The following is a 17810-nucleotide window of genomic DNA, read 5'->3' as shown; positions in this document are numbered from 1 at the left end:
TTCGAAATTATGTGTTTCGTTAACTATGGGTGAGAAAATCATTTACGATATATGTACTAACATTTAAGATAAGAGCGATAAGGCAGAGGAGAACAAAAACAAAGGGGAGAACGAGAATGAAGAAGAGAAGAAAACTGAAGCAGGGAACGAATATAAACTGCAGAACATAAATGAAATGGAGAACAGAAATCTAGCTCTTCGCTGGATCGATCATGATCTGGAGTACTATACTGCAGAGAATTACGAGCTAACCGAGGAAGAAGAAGAACTATTCTTTACCGCAAAGGAGTAAACAAAAATGACAGAAAAAAGATTCGATCATCTTGATAATTAGAAACATAAAGACAAATTAAACAAAACTAAATATTCCAAGTACTTCGTATTCTTCAAATCAAACAGCAAATACGAAATTTTAGAAATAAGTCCACAAATTTTCGATTGTTGCTATACATTTAAGTGCGACAGCAATAGAAAGGCTGTTATTAAGGATTAAGGATTATTAAACCCATTGCGACTTAATCTTTAAAGTATGATCTATGTGAACCACATGAGTGATCCAAAGGCTATTGAGTCGCTCCTAGAGATGCACGCCGTACCGTTTGGGGGGAGGAGCTGATCCAAGCTATTACTGGTTCCTTTTTAGGGATGCGTTTCAAGAGCCGGGATTCCAATTTTTATGGCAATTTGATTCTACTGGGACTCTGCGACACTAAAAATGGCCTTTAACACGCAACACTCAGTCGACAGACAAACACGCTGGCCAATTCGTTGCGGGCAATGCTGCCGTGGAGCAGAACAATTTTTAACCGGAAATGCTGCAAACAGTTGCAACAACACCAAGCCCATGGGCTGGTTGGTGGTGCGAGAGAGAGAGAGCGAGAGCGAGAGAGACGGAGAGGCGCGTCCCCTCTCGTCAGCGTCAGCGTCAGCGTCGACGTCACAGTCATCGTCGTCGACGTCGCCGTTGCCGTCACTTGTCACATTCACGTTGGCTCTTTTGACACGTCGACAAATTGTCAACAGCGTTGGCAACGTTGCCATGAAGAAAATAGCAGGAATAAAAATGGTTGCAGCTGCAACAACAACAACAGCAGGGCATAGGCATAGGCATGGTCAGAAGGCAGCCGTGCCGTGCCGTGCCGTGCCGGACGCAGCAGCGGTCTCCAAATAGCCAACGAGGCAACGAGCCAACGCGCTTCTATTAGCGACGCCGCCAGCAGTTTCAGACTGGTTGCGAGTCGATGGGACACAGCGACTCGGGGCCATTTCAACATTTTACGCCGCTCAGTAGATTTGCAACACTTAACGGTACTGGCAAGTGGCAATGGCAACCATGGCGATGACGATGGCGATGGCGATGGTGTTGGTGTTGGCGTTGCCAGTGACACTGGACAATGTTGCCTCTGCTTGCTGGTGTCTGCAACATTTATCAACGCCTCGTTCAACAGCAGCAGCAACAGCAGTAGCAGCAACAACAACAAATAGGTAGTCATTCATAGTTGCTGAAACTATTCATAATGCTGCCCTGTGGGTGCCTCAAAACAAAACAACAACAACAACAGCAGCAGCAGCAGCAAATTGTAGAGAGAGAAAAACGAAAATGCTGTTTTTATTTGCTGGCTGCGCAAAATGCAATTCAGCACGATTTGCATTCGACAGACCATGGAACCATGGAAACATGGAAACTTGGTACGACCACTAGACGGATCTATGAAGCGAGTGCCGAGTGCCGGCTCTAAGAACCCCCCACATATATTCACACACCTCCAGCACCTAATTGAGAAAACCCAGCTAGCAGTTTGATAAAAAAAAACGTATTTCTTGTGGAATTTACATAAATTTATAACAATTTATTTTATTACATATTAGAAATATATATCAATAATTATACATACATGTATTATATAGTCATTTTTATTTTTGTACGTCTTTTGTGCTGCTCTAAGCTATGATTGTTTAGGTCTTTAAAATAGGCTAAGTAGCATAGTGGTTAAAATGTCTTAAATGGTAATATATATAATATATCTCTTTTAATTGTCAAGTGCAAGGCATTAAAATATACATATGTTCTGAAGAAGGGTGCATTAGGAAAGCTACTTCAAATTAACATACTAACAACAAGTATATGTAACAGGCAGAGGTCAGCGTCGCTCTCATACATATCTAACATATAGTATGTACACAGCTGATTAGCAAGTTAAGATGAATCGACAAATTTTCAAGTAAAACAAGTAAAAAAGCTAAAGTCGGGTGTCCCGACTTTGAAATACTCTGTACATATGTTTACAATAATTATAGAAAATAAAAAAAAAAAAAAGAAAAAAAAATTGGATCGATTTCACCTCTCTCGGTATTCGAACTCACGTAAAGGGTGTATAATTGCACATTTACATAGCAATTGCGTCTGTGTGAGTGTATGTATGCCTATGCGCATCTATTCGTGTCTGTGTAAGCATTTTCGCAGTCAACCAAACAGCAACATCAACAACAGCCGCGGGCAGCGCTTGAGCAGCGCTGCAGCAGCAAATATATTTATGGCTATAACTTCTTGGTGAATCGGTCTATAATAGTGAAACTTGGCATACGGACACATAATTACTAACTGGGGGTATTTGCAAAATTTTAGTTCGAAATTCCAAGAATTACGGGAGTTAGAGAAAATCGCATTGGCGGTGGAGAGGGGGGAGGGAGGGGAATTCCAAAATATACATTTTCTGCGTATTCACACAAGGCGTCTTGGACTAAAATTTGGTGTTCCTAGGTCTTATAGTCTCCGAGATATAGGCGATTATACGAATGGAAAATCGGGAAAACCCCCATAGGGGGGAAGTGGGGGGGAAAATCAAAAAAATAAAACAAACTCGTATAGAATACACACATAACGCATCTTTGTGCAAAATTTGGTGTCTCTATCTCTTATAGTCTCTGAGATCCAGGTGTTCATACGGACGGACAGACAGACAGACAGGGCTAGATCGACTCGTCTTGTCACGCTGATCAATAATATATATACTTTGTGGGGTCTGCCACGCCTCCTTCTGCCTGTTACATTTTTCAGCTCCCGCAAACCTAATATACTCTTGTACATTTCATGTACAGAGTATAAAAAGACTCTGAACATTTGTACTAGACGCGATTGTACTTAATACTAATTGAAGAAATCTTTTGAAATATAAAAAATGTTGAACACTAATTCTTTAAATACCCCTCATTGCTAATTAAATGGATGCCCTACAATAGTTTCAAACATCATACGATTGCGTTTTGAATAACAAAAATCGATTCTTACTCTATAGGACTAGAGTTTCGAAGAATAGGCTCAATTCTCAATTTGAATGCAACGCATGAAGAAATGTTTCTTTATTCTTTCAACTCGCCTTCAATGGTCAACTATTAAAACTATTTCTGCACAAAATCGGAACTATTAGAGCAGATGCTTATAACAATTTGTGGTAGCATTTGGTTACTGAATTTTAAAATGAAATGCACTTTCTTTCCACTGATCTACGTATGTATGTATACAAGTATAGTACTCGTGTATATGCTTATGGGGCATAGAATGCTTTGATTTTTCATATGCTCCTCGGCTATTGATATTTGTGCCAGAAGTGTCGGAATATTCTCAAAGTAGCCGTCACATACATATTTTTATATACATACTTTCCCTTTGCCCGACATTTCTCACATTATTTCTCTCATCTGTTGTCAAGAGGCCGCCTCATTCAGTCACTCGGCATCCTTCGGGTCTGCTGCCTTTTTCAGAGTCGGTGAGGGCTTTGCAAAAATAATTAAGTGGCGCTTTAATTACAATTAGTTACAATTTTGGATATTGTTGGGAGCGTTGCTGTGTGTATTGTTGTATGACCACACCTATGCATGCATACATACATACATACATATGTACATACATATATGTATATACATATTATCTCTTGCAATTTTTGCCGGCACATTAATCAAAGCAAAAATGCAAGCAAATTTCCATGTGAGTGTGTTTCAAGTGCCTTTTACAGTTATAAATTTTGCACACGCTCTTAAGCATCACACACACACACACACACACACAAACACACCTCCACACACACACACACACACACACACAGGCACTGACACATACTGAGACTGCCTCACGGCCATGGCGAAAGTGTCAAGTTAATGCCAACAACAACATCAGCATTGCCAAGAACAGGCACAACGCCTGCCAGCCAACCAGCCAACCAGCCAACCTGCCATGCTGCCATCCTGGCAGCCCCGTTGCCCGCCAGCCTGGTTGTCTGCCTGCCACCTAATGACTGTGTTGACGGCATCATTTGCTTGGCAAAAAGGCAGCACACAGACACCAAGTGCAGCACACTGCGAGAAATGCATTCAAGACCAGCCGTTTCTCTATTAGCAACGAGTCTGGCCAATAAATGCTGAGCAAAAAATATAAATGCCCAGCATTGGCTTTTCTTTTTAGAACTACGTATCTTTTAATGTTTCTAGCAATACCTTTCTCGTACCTTTGCGATATTATAACAGGTTTTTTATATTTATAAAAACTGAGTTTGATTTTTCAATAATTAACTCATAGTAAGTACTTAGAATTGTTGTCAATTGCTTTCGTAGTACACTTGTAAAACAATTCAGTGGCGAACAAGTAACTCCTTTTCGTTCCAATCTGCATCTACAAACAAATACATACATATGTACATATATTACAAAAGTCATAGTTCAGTTCTTTTTATTGCTCCCACTCCAAATTTTGTAAAAATAAAGGAATTCACTTGTCGATGTTAGTTAACGAAAGTTCCTCTTAATAATATATACTTGTATATATAAAAAAAACACAAACATATAGTACAATTCATTTGAAATATTTTTATTACCATTTTAGTTAACGCGAAATAAATTATAACTAGCATTATAAGCGCATATTTCTAATTTTGAAAAGTCAGCTCTAGTTAAGTGTAAGTTAAATTTCGTCCCCCATAATATGTAATCATTAGTTTAAAAACTTCAAAGATTTTGTCTTTGGTTTCTTCATGGAAAGCCCCTCTTTGTTTGGATAGAAAGAGCTTAAATAGACCTGCCAACCTATTTGATTTGGTCTCTATGATTCTTAAGCTAAGTTGGCATCTTCTCAAGCATACATTGCGTCGATTTAAATAGTTATTTTAATAGTAATTTTTAAAGCACATATTTTTGTTGGTAGCTCAATTGTGAATGAATCAATTCATGTGTTAAATGGTTCAAAGATATCCTAAAGTTGTTCAAGTCTCCATTTACTTCGTTCTTCCCTATTAAACATGTCGTAATTAATTCATTTTATTGTTCAAATTATGTAGAAACATTAACTGCAATGACAGAAAAAAAACAACTGAACAACAGCACGAATAATACAAATTTTGTTTGTAGTGTACATCCTTTCATAGTCGCACCTAATCATCAATTAGTTGTCAGAAATTTGAAGTTGTTTGGCAGCGGGATGGGGAACAGTCTCAGATTTAGAATCTGACTCTTGATCGAATGCATGCAGGCTTTTGAAAGCTACATATATACATATGTATATATGTATATGTAGATAGTATACACGTAAGTGAAATGATTTGAAATGAATCGAAATGAATTTAGGTAGTTGAGCCAGTTGCTTACAGTGCAGGTACACAAATAATAATGCTGCCTCGGATGCTAAGACGACGACGCCGACAGTTGGACGCTCAGTCTTTAGACAAGTCAACTGAACTCGAGTTGAGTCGCGGGTGGGGGTGGGGGTGGGGGCTCGCCTTTTGACAATGATATGTACCCGAGTTCCTCATCGCCGTCGTCGTCGCCGTTGCTGCCACCGTCTGCGTCGGTGCTCTTGTCCAAAAAGCATCAAGTTCGCGGGAAAGAGGACCTGGCTGTGACACATATGCAGTCAAGGACACAGAGTGCTCGCGCAGCTTGCTTGTCAAGCTCACAGAACAGAACAGAACCGAACCGAACAGAACAGAACAGAAAAGTGAGACGAGGCAAGTTGCAGCAGAACGGAACTATTGTTGACAGTTGTGGCATATTATCATGCGGCATTGTCTGGCACTGGAGCATTAAGTGCCAAGTGTTGCAAATTGTAGCAAACTTTTAGGAGAACAGCGGCCATGATATACGACTACGTAGTACATTCGTAAGTCTCAGAGCTGCTGCAACCGATCTGGAATATGAAGCTTAGCTTACATTTGGTTTCTACATATATCCTCCGCCTGAACACAGATCGTAGAGCTAGTGTTACCAAATTTTGGAAGGCCACTCGCTTGCTAGCAACGTCTTCACACCTCATTAGTGAGAAAGTCCTTCTCCTTCTGTTTAACTCGAATTTCAATATTTTTTGAGTGTTTATTTGTTTAGTATTTTAGTTTATTATTGAGTTTAGGATAGTTTTTTATAGTCTAGCAAAAAAAAGAAAAAAAATTGTCCTAATCATAATGAATAATAGTCGGATGTACGGATGACACTACACCGATCCAATTAATTTATATATACGAAACGGTGTAGTTGCCGAGCTAAACGGCCATTTCCATGTGGATCTTGGGATATGGCTGATAGTCGAGAATTTCAAAGTCGTCGAAGCGAAAATCCTCTATATTCTGCACCTGCCGCCGAATGTTTAGTTTGGGGAAGGGACGAGGCTTGCGCTTCAGCTGCTCCTTCAGAGGATCAACGTGATTGCGATAGACATGGGTGTCGCCCGTGACGTGCACAAACTCGCCCGGTCGCAGACCCGTCACATGCGCGATCATGCACGTGAGCAGCGCATAGGATGCAATGTTGAAGGGCACACCCAGACCCATATCAGCACTGCGCTGATAGAGCTGGCAGGATAGCTCGCCCTGCGCCACATAGAACTGGGCCAGACAGTGGCACGGCGGCAGTGCCATCTGTGGGATATCCGATGGATTCCACGAGGACATGATCATGCGTCGATCGTTCGGATCGTGGCGTATGGTGTGTATGACGCGTTGCAGTTGATCGACTCCCTCGCCGGAATAGTCGTCGCTGCAGCCGCGGTACTTGGCGCCAAAGTGACGCCACTGAAAGCCATATACCGGCCCCAGGTCGCCCTCGACGCGATCCGTAAAACCGCACAGATCGAGAAACTCACGATTGCTATTCCCATCCCAGATATGTATGTTCTTTGCCTGCAGTAGCTTGGCATCCGTCTTGCCGTGTATAAACCAGAGCAGCTCCTCAACGACAGCGCGCCAGAAGACGCGCTTGGTGGTGAGCAGTGGAAAGCGATCGCGCAGATCGAAGCGCATCTGAGCGCCGAATATCGAAATGGTGCCTACCTTGGTCCGATCGATGCGATGATCTCCTGCAAATAAAGGCCAACATTTAAATTAAAGAATAATCCAGATGCGTGCTGTAACACTCTCTTTAAGAGACTTTCAAGTACATCCCCATCAGAGAGTATACAAGTTTATTTTCTCTGCCTTAGCCCACCTATGCACAGGATCTTGCGTATCAAATTCAGATACTGCTCCTCATCCAAATTGCGCTGCTGCTCCTGTTCAGGTTCGGGGCTTGGCTTCGTTTCGGATCTAGGCAGGGCAGCAGTTGCCGCCGTTGTTGGAATGGGTGTTGCTTGTAGTCCTCCGCCCAGCAACATGGCTGGTAGTTTCATTGTGGTTGCCATTCTGTACTGGCTATACTTGAACTCCCCAATACGCGCTCTATTTAATGTGCTACAAACATCCAACACGACGTTCGAATGAGGTTTGTGAGCCAATAGTGCACCTATATATGCACTTATTACCCCTGACGGTCATCGACTGGGAAAATGCGGATGCAGTGCATTGAACGGGCCGAGGTTAAAGGTTGTCAGACGTACTAGTATACTGTGTATACAAGTAGGCTGGGTCTGCGCTTTAATTTCTCAATCAACTGGCATGTTGCCTTAGTCTAAGTGTCTAAAATAATCTTGACGCATGTTAATTGACTTGGGCTGTCAATCTGGGGCGTGTGCGCAGTTTTCAAAAGACTCAGCTGCGCAATTTTTCATATCGTCTATAAGTCATACTTGTACTTGTATAGCAATGGCTGAGCACCGATTTGCCTCATGGGCCGGCGGCTCAGTTCAAAAAGAAAAAGCTGCTTTTCAGGCACCAGCTGGATTGCAGCATCTGAACCAGATTGAAGCTCCCCCTGCGTTCCCCTGCGCTTCAACGGGACTTTATTGTCATGCAGCAACGCCATCTGCAGTTGAGTCGACAGGGTTGTTGCATTCAATAAGCTTTCGCCTAAAAGCACAAAAGCTTTTTGTGCCAAATATTCAAAACAGTGGGAAACCTTTTGAAAACTTTGGCATCTCAGCCAATGCTCATCAAGTAGATAATAAAGTTAAAGCAAATAACAAAAAAGATGAAATAAACTAATACCGATTAGAAATAATCACTGTATCGAGCTGATTACCAAAAAGAAAAACTCGCTTTTATCGCTACACTCTAAGCTTCAAGGATAATGTGGAATCGCATTAAAGGCACCTACGATTAAATTTGTTGAAACGAATTGACTATGTTTTCCAATTTGTATAAAATATAAGTCTAAAGTTCAAATGAACTTCATCACAATTATATGGAGAGGGAATCGAATTGAGATAAATTAAACTGATTTAGTTCAACTCGGAAACAGGAACAGTCTTGACTAGCTCAACGAAGCCTTTCCCAGTTTATATCTTAATGCATCAATAATTAAAATCACAGCAAGGTCTTTAGAGGTCATTTGCAGTATATACACACATACACGTACATCCACAAAATTGCTGCCAAAAGTTCAGTACCAAGACTATTATTATTATTTTGATTGTCATCTGTGTGCATGGCTTGTTAGTTACACTGTTCTGCTTTGTCTATGATAAATAATTGTTGGAAATGAAGTGGAAACAATATGCATTTCACTTTTTACTGATGGGCAACTTGTCAAAAATAAAAACGACAACACGAATTTGAAAACTTGAATTAAAATATAGTACACAAGTATTTCAAGAGGCAACGATAAAGGCATGTATTTTCTTAACACATGCTTGATGCAGTCCGAATGAGCTCACCAAAAATGTTGTGCCAAAGAGGTTGGTCTCTACTGTATGGAGTTTTTCGTTGTAGCTGCATTTTTGACCTTCGGCTAGGATTCACACAGTTATGTAGATAAATCCCACCTGAACGGTAACAAACAGTTTCTGTTGAAGTAATATATTGATAGACTCAGTAAGAGCTAGCTAGATGATCAAAATATTTTCCCTTTCAAGGGTAGCCTTCCTATTTAAGTTTATACCGTATAGCAGAAGGCCTTTTTATGTGGACTTGTCTTATCAATACGCAGAAAAATTGATAACGGTATCTACAGCTGAATGGCTATAGCGGGAAAGAGGGCTGCAACGGGATAAGCAGGTTCTCCCTTGTGGTTAGCGTATTGAAGAATTTTGAAATACCCCAGCGACGACTCCAATTAAAATTTTTGATCATTCATCCTTTACCCTTAAATCAACAGTCAGGGGTCGGCACCTCAGTACACTTTCGACAGACAAAATCAGACACACATACATACACACACACACACACTCATTTACATTTCCATAAATTACGTCGTCCTTTACTCGCACACCCACCCACCCATCACAATGTCAGTGCAGAACAGACAGTCGATTATACTCGAGGCACTAAAGCATAAGATACGGCAGATCAAAGTCGATCTGGATCAGCACAAGGAGGACTACACCCGATGCCAGGAGAAGCTGGCCATCGAGTTTCAGAACCGCAGCAAGGCCGAATCGGAGAACCTGCGCCTGCAGCGCCACAACACGGCCCTGGAGTGCGAATTGGAGCGGACGCAGCAACAGCTAACCAGTCAGGCAGTCGCCTTGAGCGATGCCCATGCAACGCTGTTCGAAAGTGACCGTCAGCGCAAGGCCCTGGAGCATCTGCATCAGCACCAGGCCGACCAAATCGAGGAATTGCAATGCCAGTTGGCGAAAATGCAACGCCAGTCAGCGGACTCCGATAATACGGCATTGCAGAGCGGTAAGCAGGCGGCGGCGCTGGCGGAGCGACTCGAACGATGCGAACAGCAGTTGGAGGAGGCGGTGGCCACCAAAGCAACGCTCCAGACAGAGCTTCAGGAGGCCAGTCGAAGTGTGCGATGTGTCGAGCAGGCGTCGGAGCATATGTTCCAGCAGCTGACCGCCTATGAGCGCCAACTGCAGCAGCTGCAGGAGCGTCTGGGCGAGAGCGAGCAGCGCACCCAACGCGCCGAGATGAGTGTGGAGGAGCTTCAGCGGGCTACCGAGCGTATGGAGCAGCATTGGCGCGACCAGTTGCGTCAGCTGGGTGGGCAATGAGGAACCAAATTTCGCTTGCGAGTGGCGCCTTAAATTTGTCAAGTGATATATAACTTATATTAATTATTTGTATATGTATAAGAATATTTATTACACGTAGCTCTTAAATAAAATTGTTGAACAAAAACAGAAAAAAAAAATCATTAATAATAATACTCGTAGTTTCCAAAACCTTACAAAGATCTAATTAATTTGTTGTTGTCTGTATTCGAGGAGGGTTTTCGCTAGAGAAGAACCTTCTAAGCCGATGGCCCAAAAGAACTTCGAATAGATCATTTGTATTCTTATCCTTTTCGAGGCCATCTGAACAGTCAGGGATATAAGCTAATTGGTCTTCTTATTCGGCAAGCCGGTCAGTGGACGGATCTGGAAGGTGATGTCATCGGCATTGCGAAACTTAAGCGAGATGCCCTCGACAAACTGCAGCTCCTCCAGCCGCTGATCCGTCCGGAACTCAAAGTTCGAAATGAGCTTGACCAGAAACACTTTCATAATGAAGAAGCTATAGTGGCGACCTGCGCAGAAGAGGATGAAGAAGAAGAAGTAGATGCAGATGCAGTAAAGGCCCTGCTCAGTATTCCACTGCCACTCACCAATGCATGTGCGTAGTCCCTTGGAGAAGGGCAGGAAGCTGTAGGAGTGCCGACGCTCTTTTGTTTGCAACTTGTTGTCCATCTGTGGCGATGCTGTCTGCCCCAGCCGCTCGTCCAGGTGCTCGCCCAGCTGAAATCGTTGCGGGTTGAACTGCTTGGCCGTGTCACCCCACCAGGCCTCATCCCGTTGCATACTGAAGGTGTCGAGTACAATGATCGTGTTCTCCGGCACAATCGCCTCACGTCCGGCCAACTGAAAGTCGCGACTCACATGGCGCAGATTCATCGGCACTGTGGCCAGCAGGCGCAGCGCCTCATTCACAAAGGCGTCCAGATACGGCAGACGCTGCAGTAGCTCGGTACCAATGTAGCTGCTGTCGCCGCCATGTGGCAGCACATTGGCAATTTCGGCACGCAGGCGACTCTGGCAATCGTCGCGCTGTGCCGCCAGGCAGAGAAGGGCAATCATAATGCTATTGGACACGGTCTCGAAGGACTGCAACGAGCAACGACGCGCAAGGCAGTGGCTGGTGAAGGGCATTCAGTTCTAAAATTTCACTCCAACACTCACCACCAACACCATCGACTGCGCCTCATCCTCAATATCCTGCAATGTCAGCTCCCCGCTGGCGGCCAAATTGAAAATCTGCTCAATGAAGATGCGACGTTGCCAGGGCTCCGACGATGTCTCCTGCTCCCCGTCCAGTTGTGTATGACCAGCGGCTCGTAGTTGCCACTTCTTGTGCTTGCTCTGAACAATCTGTAAGCAAGTGGTTCGTGTATTGTACATAAGTATTGAGAACCTTTGGGGAGAATTTAAACGAATCTAAACGTTTCCCAAAACGCACTCTTGGGAAAATATTGAAAAGTTTGTTATTGCATTCCTGTAGAGACTTGTCGGGAGTTGGTATCCATTATGTCTGCAGAAATCGAAAAAGTCATCAAGAATAATGGCGCATATTCAGGGCATTGACTGAGCTCTCATCAGTTTAGTAAAATCCGGAACCATAAATAACAAAAACTCAATATTTATTTCTAATGCTATTACTAATTTGTCCTTTATGAATTCATCAAAAGCTTCGTTTTTTATAGATTGTAAAGCCTTAATTGTTTACACGCTGAAGTTGAAAACTAACTACATAAAATTTTTTGAAAAAATATATAAATAATTAAAAAATTTATAAACAATATATATTCCTACTAGTGTCCTGCTCCTGCTTCGCACGGGTATTTCTACAACAATTTTAAAAATTATAAATTTTGAAACACACGCACACTTAACACACATACACCCTTCTTTTTGCTATGAGTTGCTAAGAAGGAGTGAAATTTATATTTATGATATTATTATTTTAATGATTTTTTGTTCGTTTTTAGATTGTTTTGTTATTCTTTATTAGGTCAGAGGTTCTCTGTAAAAGATATTTGATGTTTTATTTTGTGGTAGCAAAATAAATTGATTTTCAGAAGCTCCGACCCGTGATAGGTCAACATCCGTAACCGTAACGGTGTCTTTCGATTTGTATTTTTTTTTTTTGGCTGCGGGCTTTTGAATAATATTGCCTTTATATTTAAAGTGAGAATATTTCGAGGATGATTATGAACTAACAGCATGCTATTCAGGAGTTTATTAAGGTAATTTTTTTACACCTTTGGTTACATTATTGGCGTTTTAGTAAGGATTCCCTTGTTTTTTGTCCGTTCTGTAATATAGCCCATGTTCACCGTCGATAGTGTAGCTTCCCAACAGTGGAAGAATCCATTAAATCGGTCCAGTAGATTCGGAGCCTTTTTAATCCAAACAAACAAACATACAATCAAATCTTTCCTCTTTATAATATTAGTATAGATTATTCTGTCCAGTTACGTATATGTATGTATAAATAGCTCACATAGGATTTTAACCTTTTTTGTCCATTCTGTAGTGTCTCTTGAAGCTTAATCTGAATCCTCTCACAATATCATCTAACTATCTGCCGTAGGAATGACCTTTTCATCAATCTATGGTCTTATATATATAGCCATGACCTAATCCACAATATAATGTATCTATTAATCTTGTCTACAATCAATTCGTTGTATTATTTATATTTTCGTGAATCTATACGCCGATCTATTGTATCTGCCTATTCATATATGTCTTTCATCTACCTATCAACCGTGCTGTCTGGGCATATTGAAAACGGACTTTAACCGCGTATCCTTAATTATGCCGTAACATATCGTATATTCTATTCTGGGAGACTTACCTGGGAAACAAAATCGACCAACAACTGATTGCAGGCCTGCGATTCAGCGTAGAGCTTCGGGGCCAAGAGACGATGCAGAAAATCGATTTGCAGCCAGGGCTTGACAATTTTTATGGCCGAGATTTCCAGAAGACTGTAATGAACACCAAACGTAATTACAAATACCAGGCGAGGGGGCAGGAATGTCGGAAAATTCTTACCGCTTGTAGGTTGTGGCTATGTGCGCGTCATCCGCTTGCGTAAAATTTGTTGGCGTTCCCATTATGGTGACTGCAATGAAACATAACGAGGCGTAAAGCGAATGTCACACGCCCACACTCACACACCCAAAGATACACACACACACACACACACACTGGCACACACACATGTGAAAAAGTTGTCAACTGACAGCAAGCGCCTTAGTGTCAACACAGAGCCCAACACAGATGACAACATAATTCGGCTCGTTTAGCGATGCCAAAATGGCCCAAGGGCCCAAATGATGTATACATATACACGTATATTTGTATGTAGTCTACATATATCTATGTGTATATATATATATATATATATAAATATATTGTAGCTATTTCTGCTAAATGCTTTACGCTCACTAAGTCATCAAGCAAAATAATTGAAGATGCGCTGCTGTTGCCTGTGGCCTCCAGCATTGAATCGGAAATTGCGTATGGCATATGACGTAATTGTGACGTATATTTTTGTAGATCAAATAAGGGAATTATAACCTTATTTATGCTTATATCAGCAGAAAAAAGTTCACATAGATAGACACACCTTCAACAGCTGAACAGATTCTATTTGCATTCAAAAGAATACAAATTCAAATTTTCTCTTTTCCCACATTTGAAAAGAAGGACACATTATTTACGGATCGCCATTTTGTTGATGTTATTTAAAACAGAATCCTTCCTTTTGAAACTTAGCTATTAATAAATATATAGTAAAATGTTATTTCTTTATGTCACAAGCTGAAAGCAAATGCATGTTACTTAAAGAATTTATTTTATATTTATCAAACGAAATAAAAAGTTAGGTTTTTAAAAACCAGCCAATATTTCGATTTCCAATCAACACTGATTGAAAAATTTAAATGCATGCTTATGGAACATAAATCAGATGTTGTCTTCCGATCTTAGTCAATTGGTGTTTGTTTTAAACTACTCAGCCGCTCTTCGGTTTTCTACAAAATTTTGCGTATCGGCCAAATTGTTTTTTACTGCGTTGCACAATAATTATTTATGTGAGTAAATAATTTAGACATTAGGGTTCACTGAAGAATTAAAACAAGAAAGGAATGCTAAAGTCGAGCAGGCTCAACTCTTAAATACCCTGTACCACCCCAAAAAAAAAGTAATTAAATTAATTAATTAATTTAATTAAATTAATTAACTAAATTAATTTAATTAATTAACTAAATATTAACTAATTAAATATAAAATATTCCATGCATGCATACATACATTTACATTTGCATTTGTGTACTTGTACATATGTATGTATGTGTGCATTGGGCCTGGTTATATGGCTATAACTTTCTTTTCGATCATTTTATCATAATGAAACTTGGTACACGGATATAAAATTACTAACCTAATGTGACTACCAAATTTTAGTTCAAAATTCCAAGAATTACGGGAGTTATAGAAAATCGTTAATAGGGGGGGAGTGGGGGGGTAGATCAGAAAAAATGCACAAACTCGTCCTTTCTCGGTCTCAGGAGAATCTGTATACCAAGTTTGGTTATTCTAGCTCTTATATTTTCGGAGATCCTTGCGTTCATACAGACAGACAGACAGACAGACAGACGGACAGACAGACGGACAGACGGACATGGCTATATCGACTCGGCTAGTCATGCTGATCAAGAATATATATACTTTGTGGGGTCTACCAAGCCTCCTTCTGTGTGTTCCATGTGCACTCGCACAAAACTAATATACCCTTGTACCCTTTGGGTACAGGGTATAAAAAGCTGTCAGACAGTTTGGATCAATAGCGCGAGTATTTAAAGCAATCAAAATCAAATTTGTGAGAAATACTTGTACTTGTGTTGCAAAAAAGTGCTTCTTAGCAGCGTGAACTAATTAATTAATGAATATCCAATTCTGACAACGACATCTACTGCTGGATTTTATTGATTGTTCGGAGCTCAAATGAACTGATATTGAGATATTGAGCAAAGGATTGCAAGTTATTGGCTTAAAAAAGTCATGTAAATATGCGTTAATTATGATTTTCGATAGTTCACACTTTAAAAACGGTTCTTTGAAAAGTTTTAAAGCTAACTAAAGAAGGAACCTCAGCCCTGGGACATATCGTGAAGATAGGTATGCTAAGGGGATGCTTTCCAGCAGAATCTTAGAATTTTAAGAGCTTGGGAGTGGATTATGTTGGGGGTGCAGCAACACTGCTCGGCCTAGATGGCTCGTGTCCGCCAAAGCTTACTAAAAATCAGTATTTTGTGGCCAGGTGTTTGGCAACACTGGTGCAAGGCGGCCAATGACATTGACAATTCCGCCAACATACTTGTATAAAATGTAGCCAAGCCACGACCATAGATGGCGCTTGTATACAACTAATCTACTACTAAAGAGAAACCAGAGATTTTACTACTAAATATAAAACCGAATATACTACTAAATATAAAGACATGAATTTTGCTACAAAAAAGGAAAAAAAGGCATAGTCATTAAAATTTGAATTAAAGTTATGCATATACTTGTTTTCAAAACACATCAGATTTGTATTTGAGTGTGAAATACTCGAAGGAATATAATTAAAATTGGTACGCAATTGCTTTAAATTGATGGCTAAATGGCCTCATTGTGAGGATAGTTTTGCGTGTCTGAGTGTAGTCTAGTCAGGCTTTCCACTTCCGATGGAATGGAATACCCATTGCAGATATATATCAGTTAGTTACAATAATTGAGTACTGCCCGACTAGGGCTTGGTTGGTTGAGGCTTTGGCGCCACTCATGGGACTAATGAATAAAATTCGGCTAACAGTCAAAGTTGTCATTGCATATTGCACACACACACACACACACACACAAATATCTACGTGTGCATACACACACACACACACACACACACACACACGTTGCCAATCATAATTTGGACGCCTTTCACAACTAGCCCAGCGAAACAAACTAGTTCTTTGTTTGGCGTCGTCGCGTCCCGCGTGCCGCGTTCCGCGTACGTGACCCGCATCTAAACGGACCGAACGTGCCAGCCACGACGACATGGAGATTGAAAGACTCGAACGCTTTCTACAAATACTTATTAGTGGGTCTACTCACGGCAAGAGACCTCGAGGACGGCTCGACTGAGCATATCTTCGGCATCCTTGAACTTCACCGCAGTGCCATGCAAATGGGGCTTTGTGGCAAACTGTTCGATCAGCTGGTTGCCGACACTATTGAAGACATCGAAGAAGCTGACGACTATGTTGTGATTGAAGGCCGGATTCAGTTGCTTGCGACGCTGTTTCCATTTCTGGCCTCGGGCATGCAATAGACCGCGACGCGCAAAGAAACCCTCTTGCATGAAGGTCTTGTCCAGGCATTCGGGGGCATTCAATATGCACTCCATGCCCGCCGGATCATCGATATAGAGGAGCGCACGCGTGCCGATCAGTATGGCGAGCGGACGCTGGAAATAGGTGCGCAAACGAGTCACCTTCTCCAATATGCCTGCAACAGAAATGTGGGAGCACAAGTTATTTACTTGACCAAGGACTTACGATCAAAACTCAACTGTGTGGATGCATATTGATGCTTAATAGGAACCAGAGCAACGGCTGCTCTGCCACACCCCGCCAACCGTTCAGCTGCCAAATGAGGCGCCAGCACTTGCGCTGCTGCCAGCCGAGCAGCAACGCCAGCAGCGTGCCACAAACCCACATGGCCACATACAAATGCATTGTGGCCGTCGACGTCGTGGGTGTCGTGGGAGCTGTTTGAATTGTTGTTGTTGTTGTTGTTGTCACTTGCTTTGGTCTAATGCGGTACTTTGTAAGCAGCTCAGCGGCGCACGTTCGACGATTTCGGAACGCTCAATTGATTGCTCTTCGATCGCTGGATTGTAGCCGGAGACATATAATAGACAGAGCTCCGCACTGCTGGCCCACAAAAACGCAACTGACAATACGACGCTTAGGTTGCTGCCTAATAACCCATCGATATATTATTTTGTTTATTCAATTATTTGTATACAAATAAATATTTTCTTTAAGTACATGACTCTCTTGGAACTGAGCCGACGCCTCGGTGCAGACGACAGTGGCACAAGGTATGTACTCGCATATGCACAAGGGTGGTTCAAAAAATCGTTGCAAAACTTACAAAATCGACATTTTAATGTTGAAACGTAATTTATTGTCATAATTAGTGTCTCTAAATCGACTGTTCCGATATAAACGCGTATTTATTGTACATCGTTCGCTTCGCAATTCATAATCGCAATTACCAACTAACCCACAAAAGAATAACTCACACTCCCAGTTGGATAAAATTCACGGTACATCGTTTCAGACTGCATGTAATTAGGCAAGGGTGTGGCAGGGGGCAGCTAAAAAAATGATTCCATACAAAGTCGACCACATCTTCATTATTA

At 41.5% G+C, this 17810-nt stretch overlaps 3 protein-coding genes across 3 annotated transcripts; 1 reads left to right on the top strand and 2 right to left on the bottom strand.

Annotated features, from left to right (window-relative positions):
- Window positions 1-6334: 6334 nt before the first annotated feature.
- Window positions 6335-7728, bottom strand: LOC115629939 (thymidylate synthase-like). The gene is made up of 2 exons (XM_030526546.1): window positions 7462-7728; window positions 6335-7333 (listed from the first exon to the last, which is right to left on the bottom strand). Exons 1-2 carry the CDS (start codon window positions 7652-7654, stop codon window positions 6522-6524), a joined length of 1005 nt encoding a protein of 334 aa, XP_030382406.1. The 5' UTR covers window positions 7655-7728; the 3' UTR covers window positions 6335-6521.
- Window positions 7729-9634: 1906 nt separating this feature from the next.
- LOC115629915 (tropomyosin-like) lies at window positions 9635-10351 on the top strand. The gene has a single exon (XM_030526521.1). The coding sequence runs from the start codon at window positions 9635-9637 to the stop codon at window positions 10349-10351; it is 717 nt and encodes a 238-aa protein (XP_030382381.1).
- A 324-nt stretch (window positions 10352-10675) lies between these two features.
- Window positions 10676-17118, bottom strand: LOC115629914 (probable cytochrome P450 318a1). The gene is made up of 7 exons (XM_030526520.1): window positions 16953-17118; window positions 16496-16888; window positions 13394-13463; window positions 13194-13326; window positions 11516-11704; window positions 10945-11440; window positions 10676-10866 (listed from the first exon to the last, which is right to left on the bottom strand). The coding sequence occupies exons 1-7, from the start codon at window positions 17116-17118 to the stop codon at window positions 10676-10678; spliced, it is 1638 nt and encodes a 545-aa protein (XP_030382380.1).
- Between the last annotated feature and the right edge of the window lie 692 nt (window positions 17119-17810).

This window comes from Scaptodrosophila lebanonensis, unplaced genomic scaffold (genome assembly GCF_003285725.1).
Source record: "Scaptodrosophila lebanonensis strain 11010-0011.00,11010-0021.00 unplaced genomic scaffold, SlebRS2 tig00000171-arrow-arrow-pilon, whole genome shotgun sequence".
In the NCBI taxonomy this organism is placed as follows: Eukaryota; Metazoa; Arthropoda; class Insecta; order Diptera; family Drosophilidae; genus Scaptodrosophila; species Scaptodrosophila lebanonensis.
Note: the sequence above shows the minus strand (reverse complement) of the source record. Positions and strands in the feature narration are given on the sequence as shown.

Coding starts and splice junctions, on each gene's coding strand:
- LOC115629939 (XM_030526546.1), bottom strand. CDS start 7,654: ATGGCAACCACAATGAAACTACCAGCCATGTTGCTGGGCGGAGGACTA. Junction 7,334..7,461: donor ACGCAAGATCCTGTGCATAG/GTGGGCTAAGGC, acceptor CTTTATTTGCAG/GAGATCATCGCATCGATCGG.
- LOC115629915 (XM_030526521.1), top strand. CDS start 9,635: ATGTCAGTGCAGAACAGACAGTCGATTATACTCGAGGCACTAAAGCAT.
- LOC115629914 (XM_030526520.1), bottom strand. CDS start 17,118: ATGCATTTGTATGTGGCCATGTGGGTTTGTGGCACGCTGCTGGCGTTG. Junction 13,464..16,495: donor CGTCCTCGAGGTCTCTTGCC/GTGAGTAGACCC, acceptor GTTTCATTGCAG/TCACCATAATGGGAACGCCA. Junction 13,327..13,393: donor ATAGCCACAACCTACAAGCG/GTAAGAATTTTC, acceptor TGTTCATTACAG/TCTTCTGGAAATCTCGGCCA.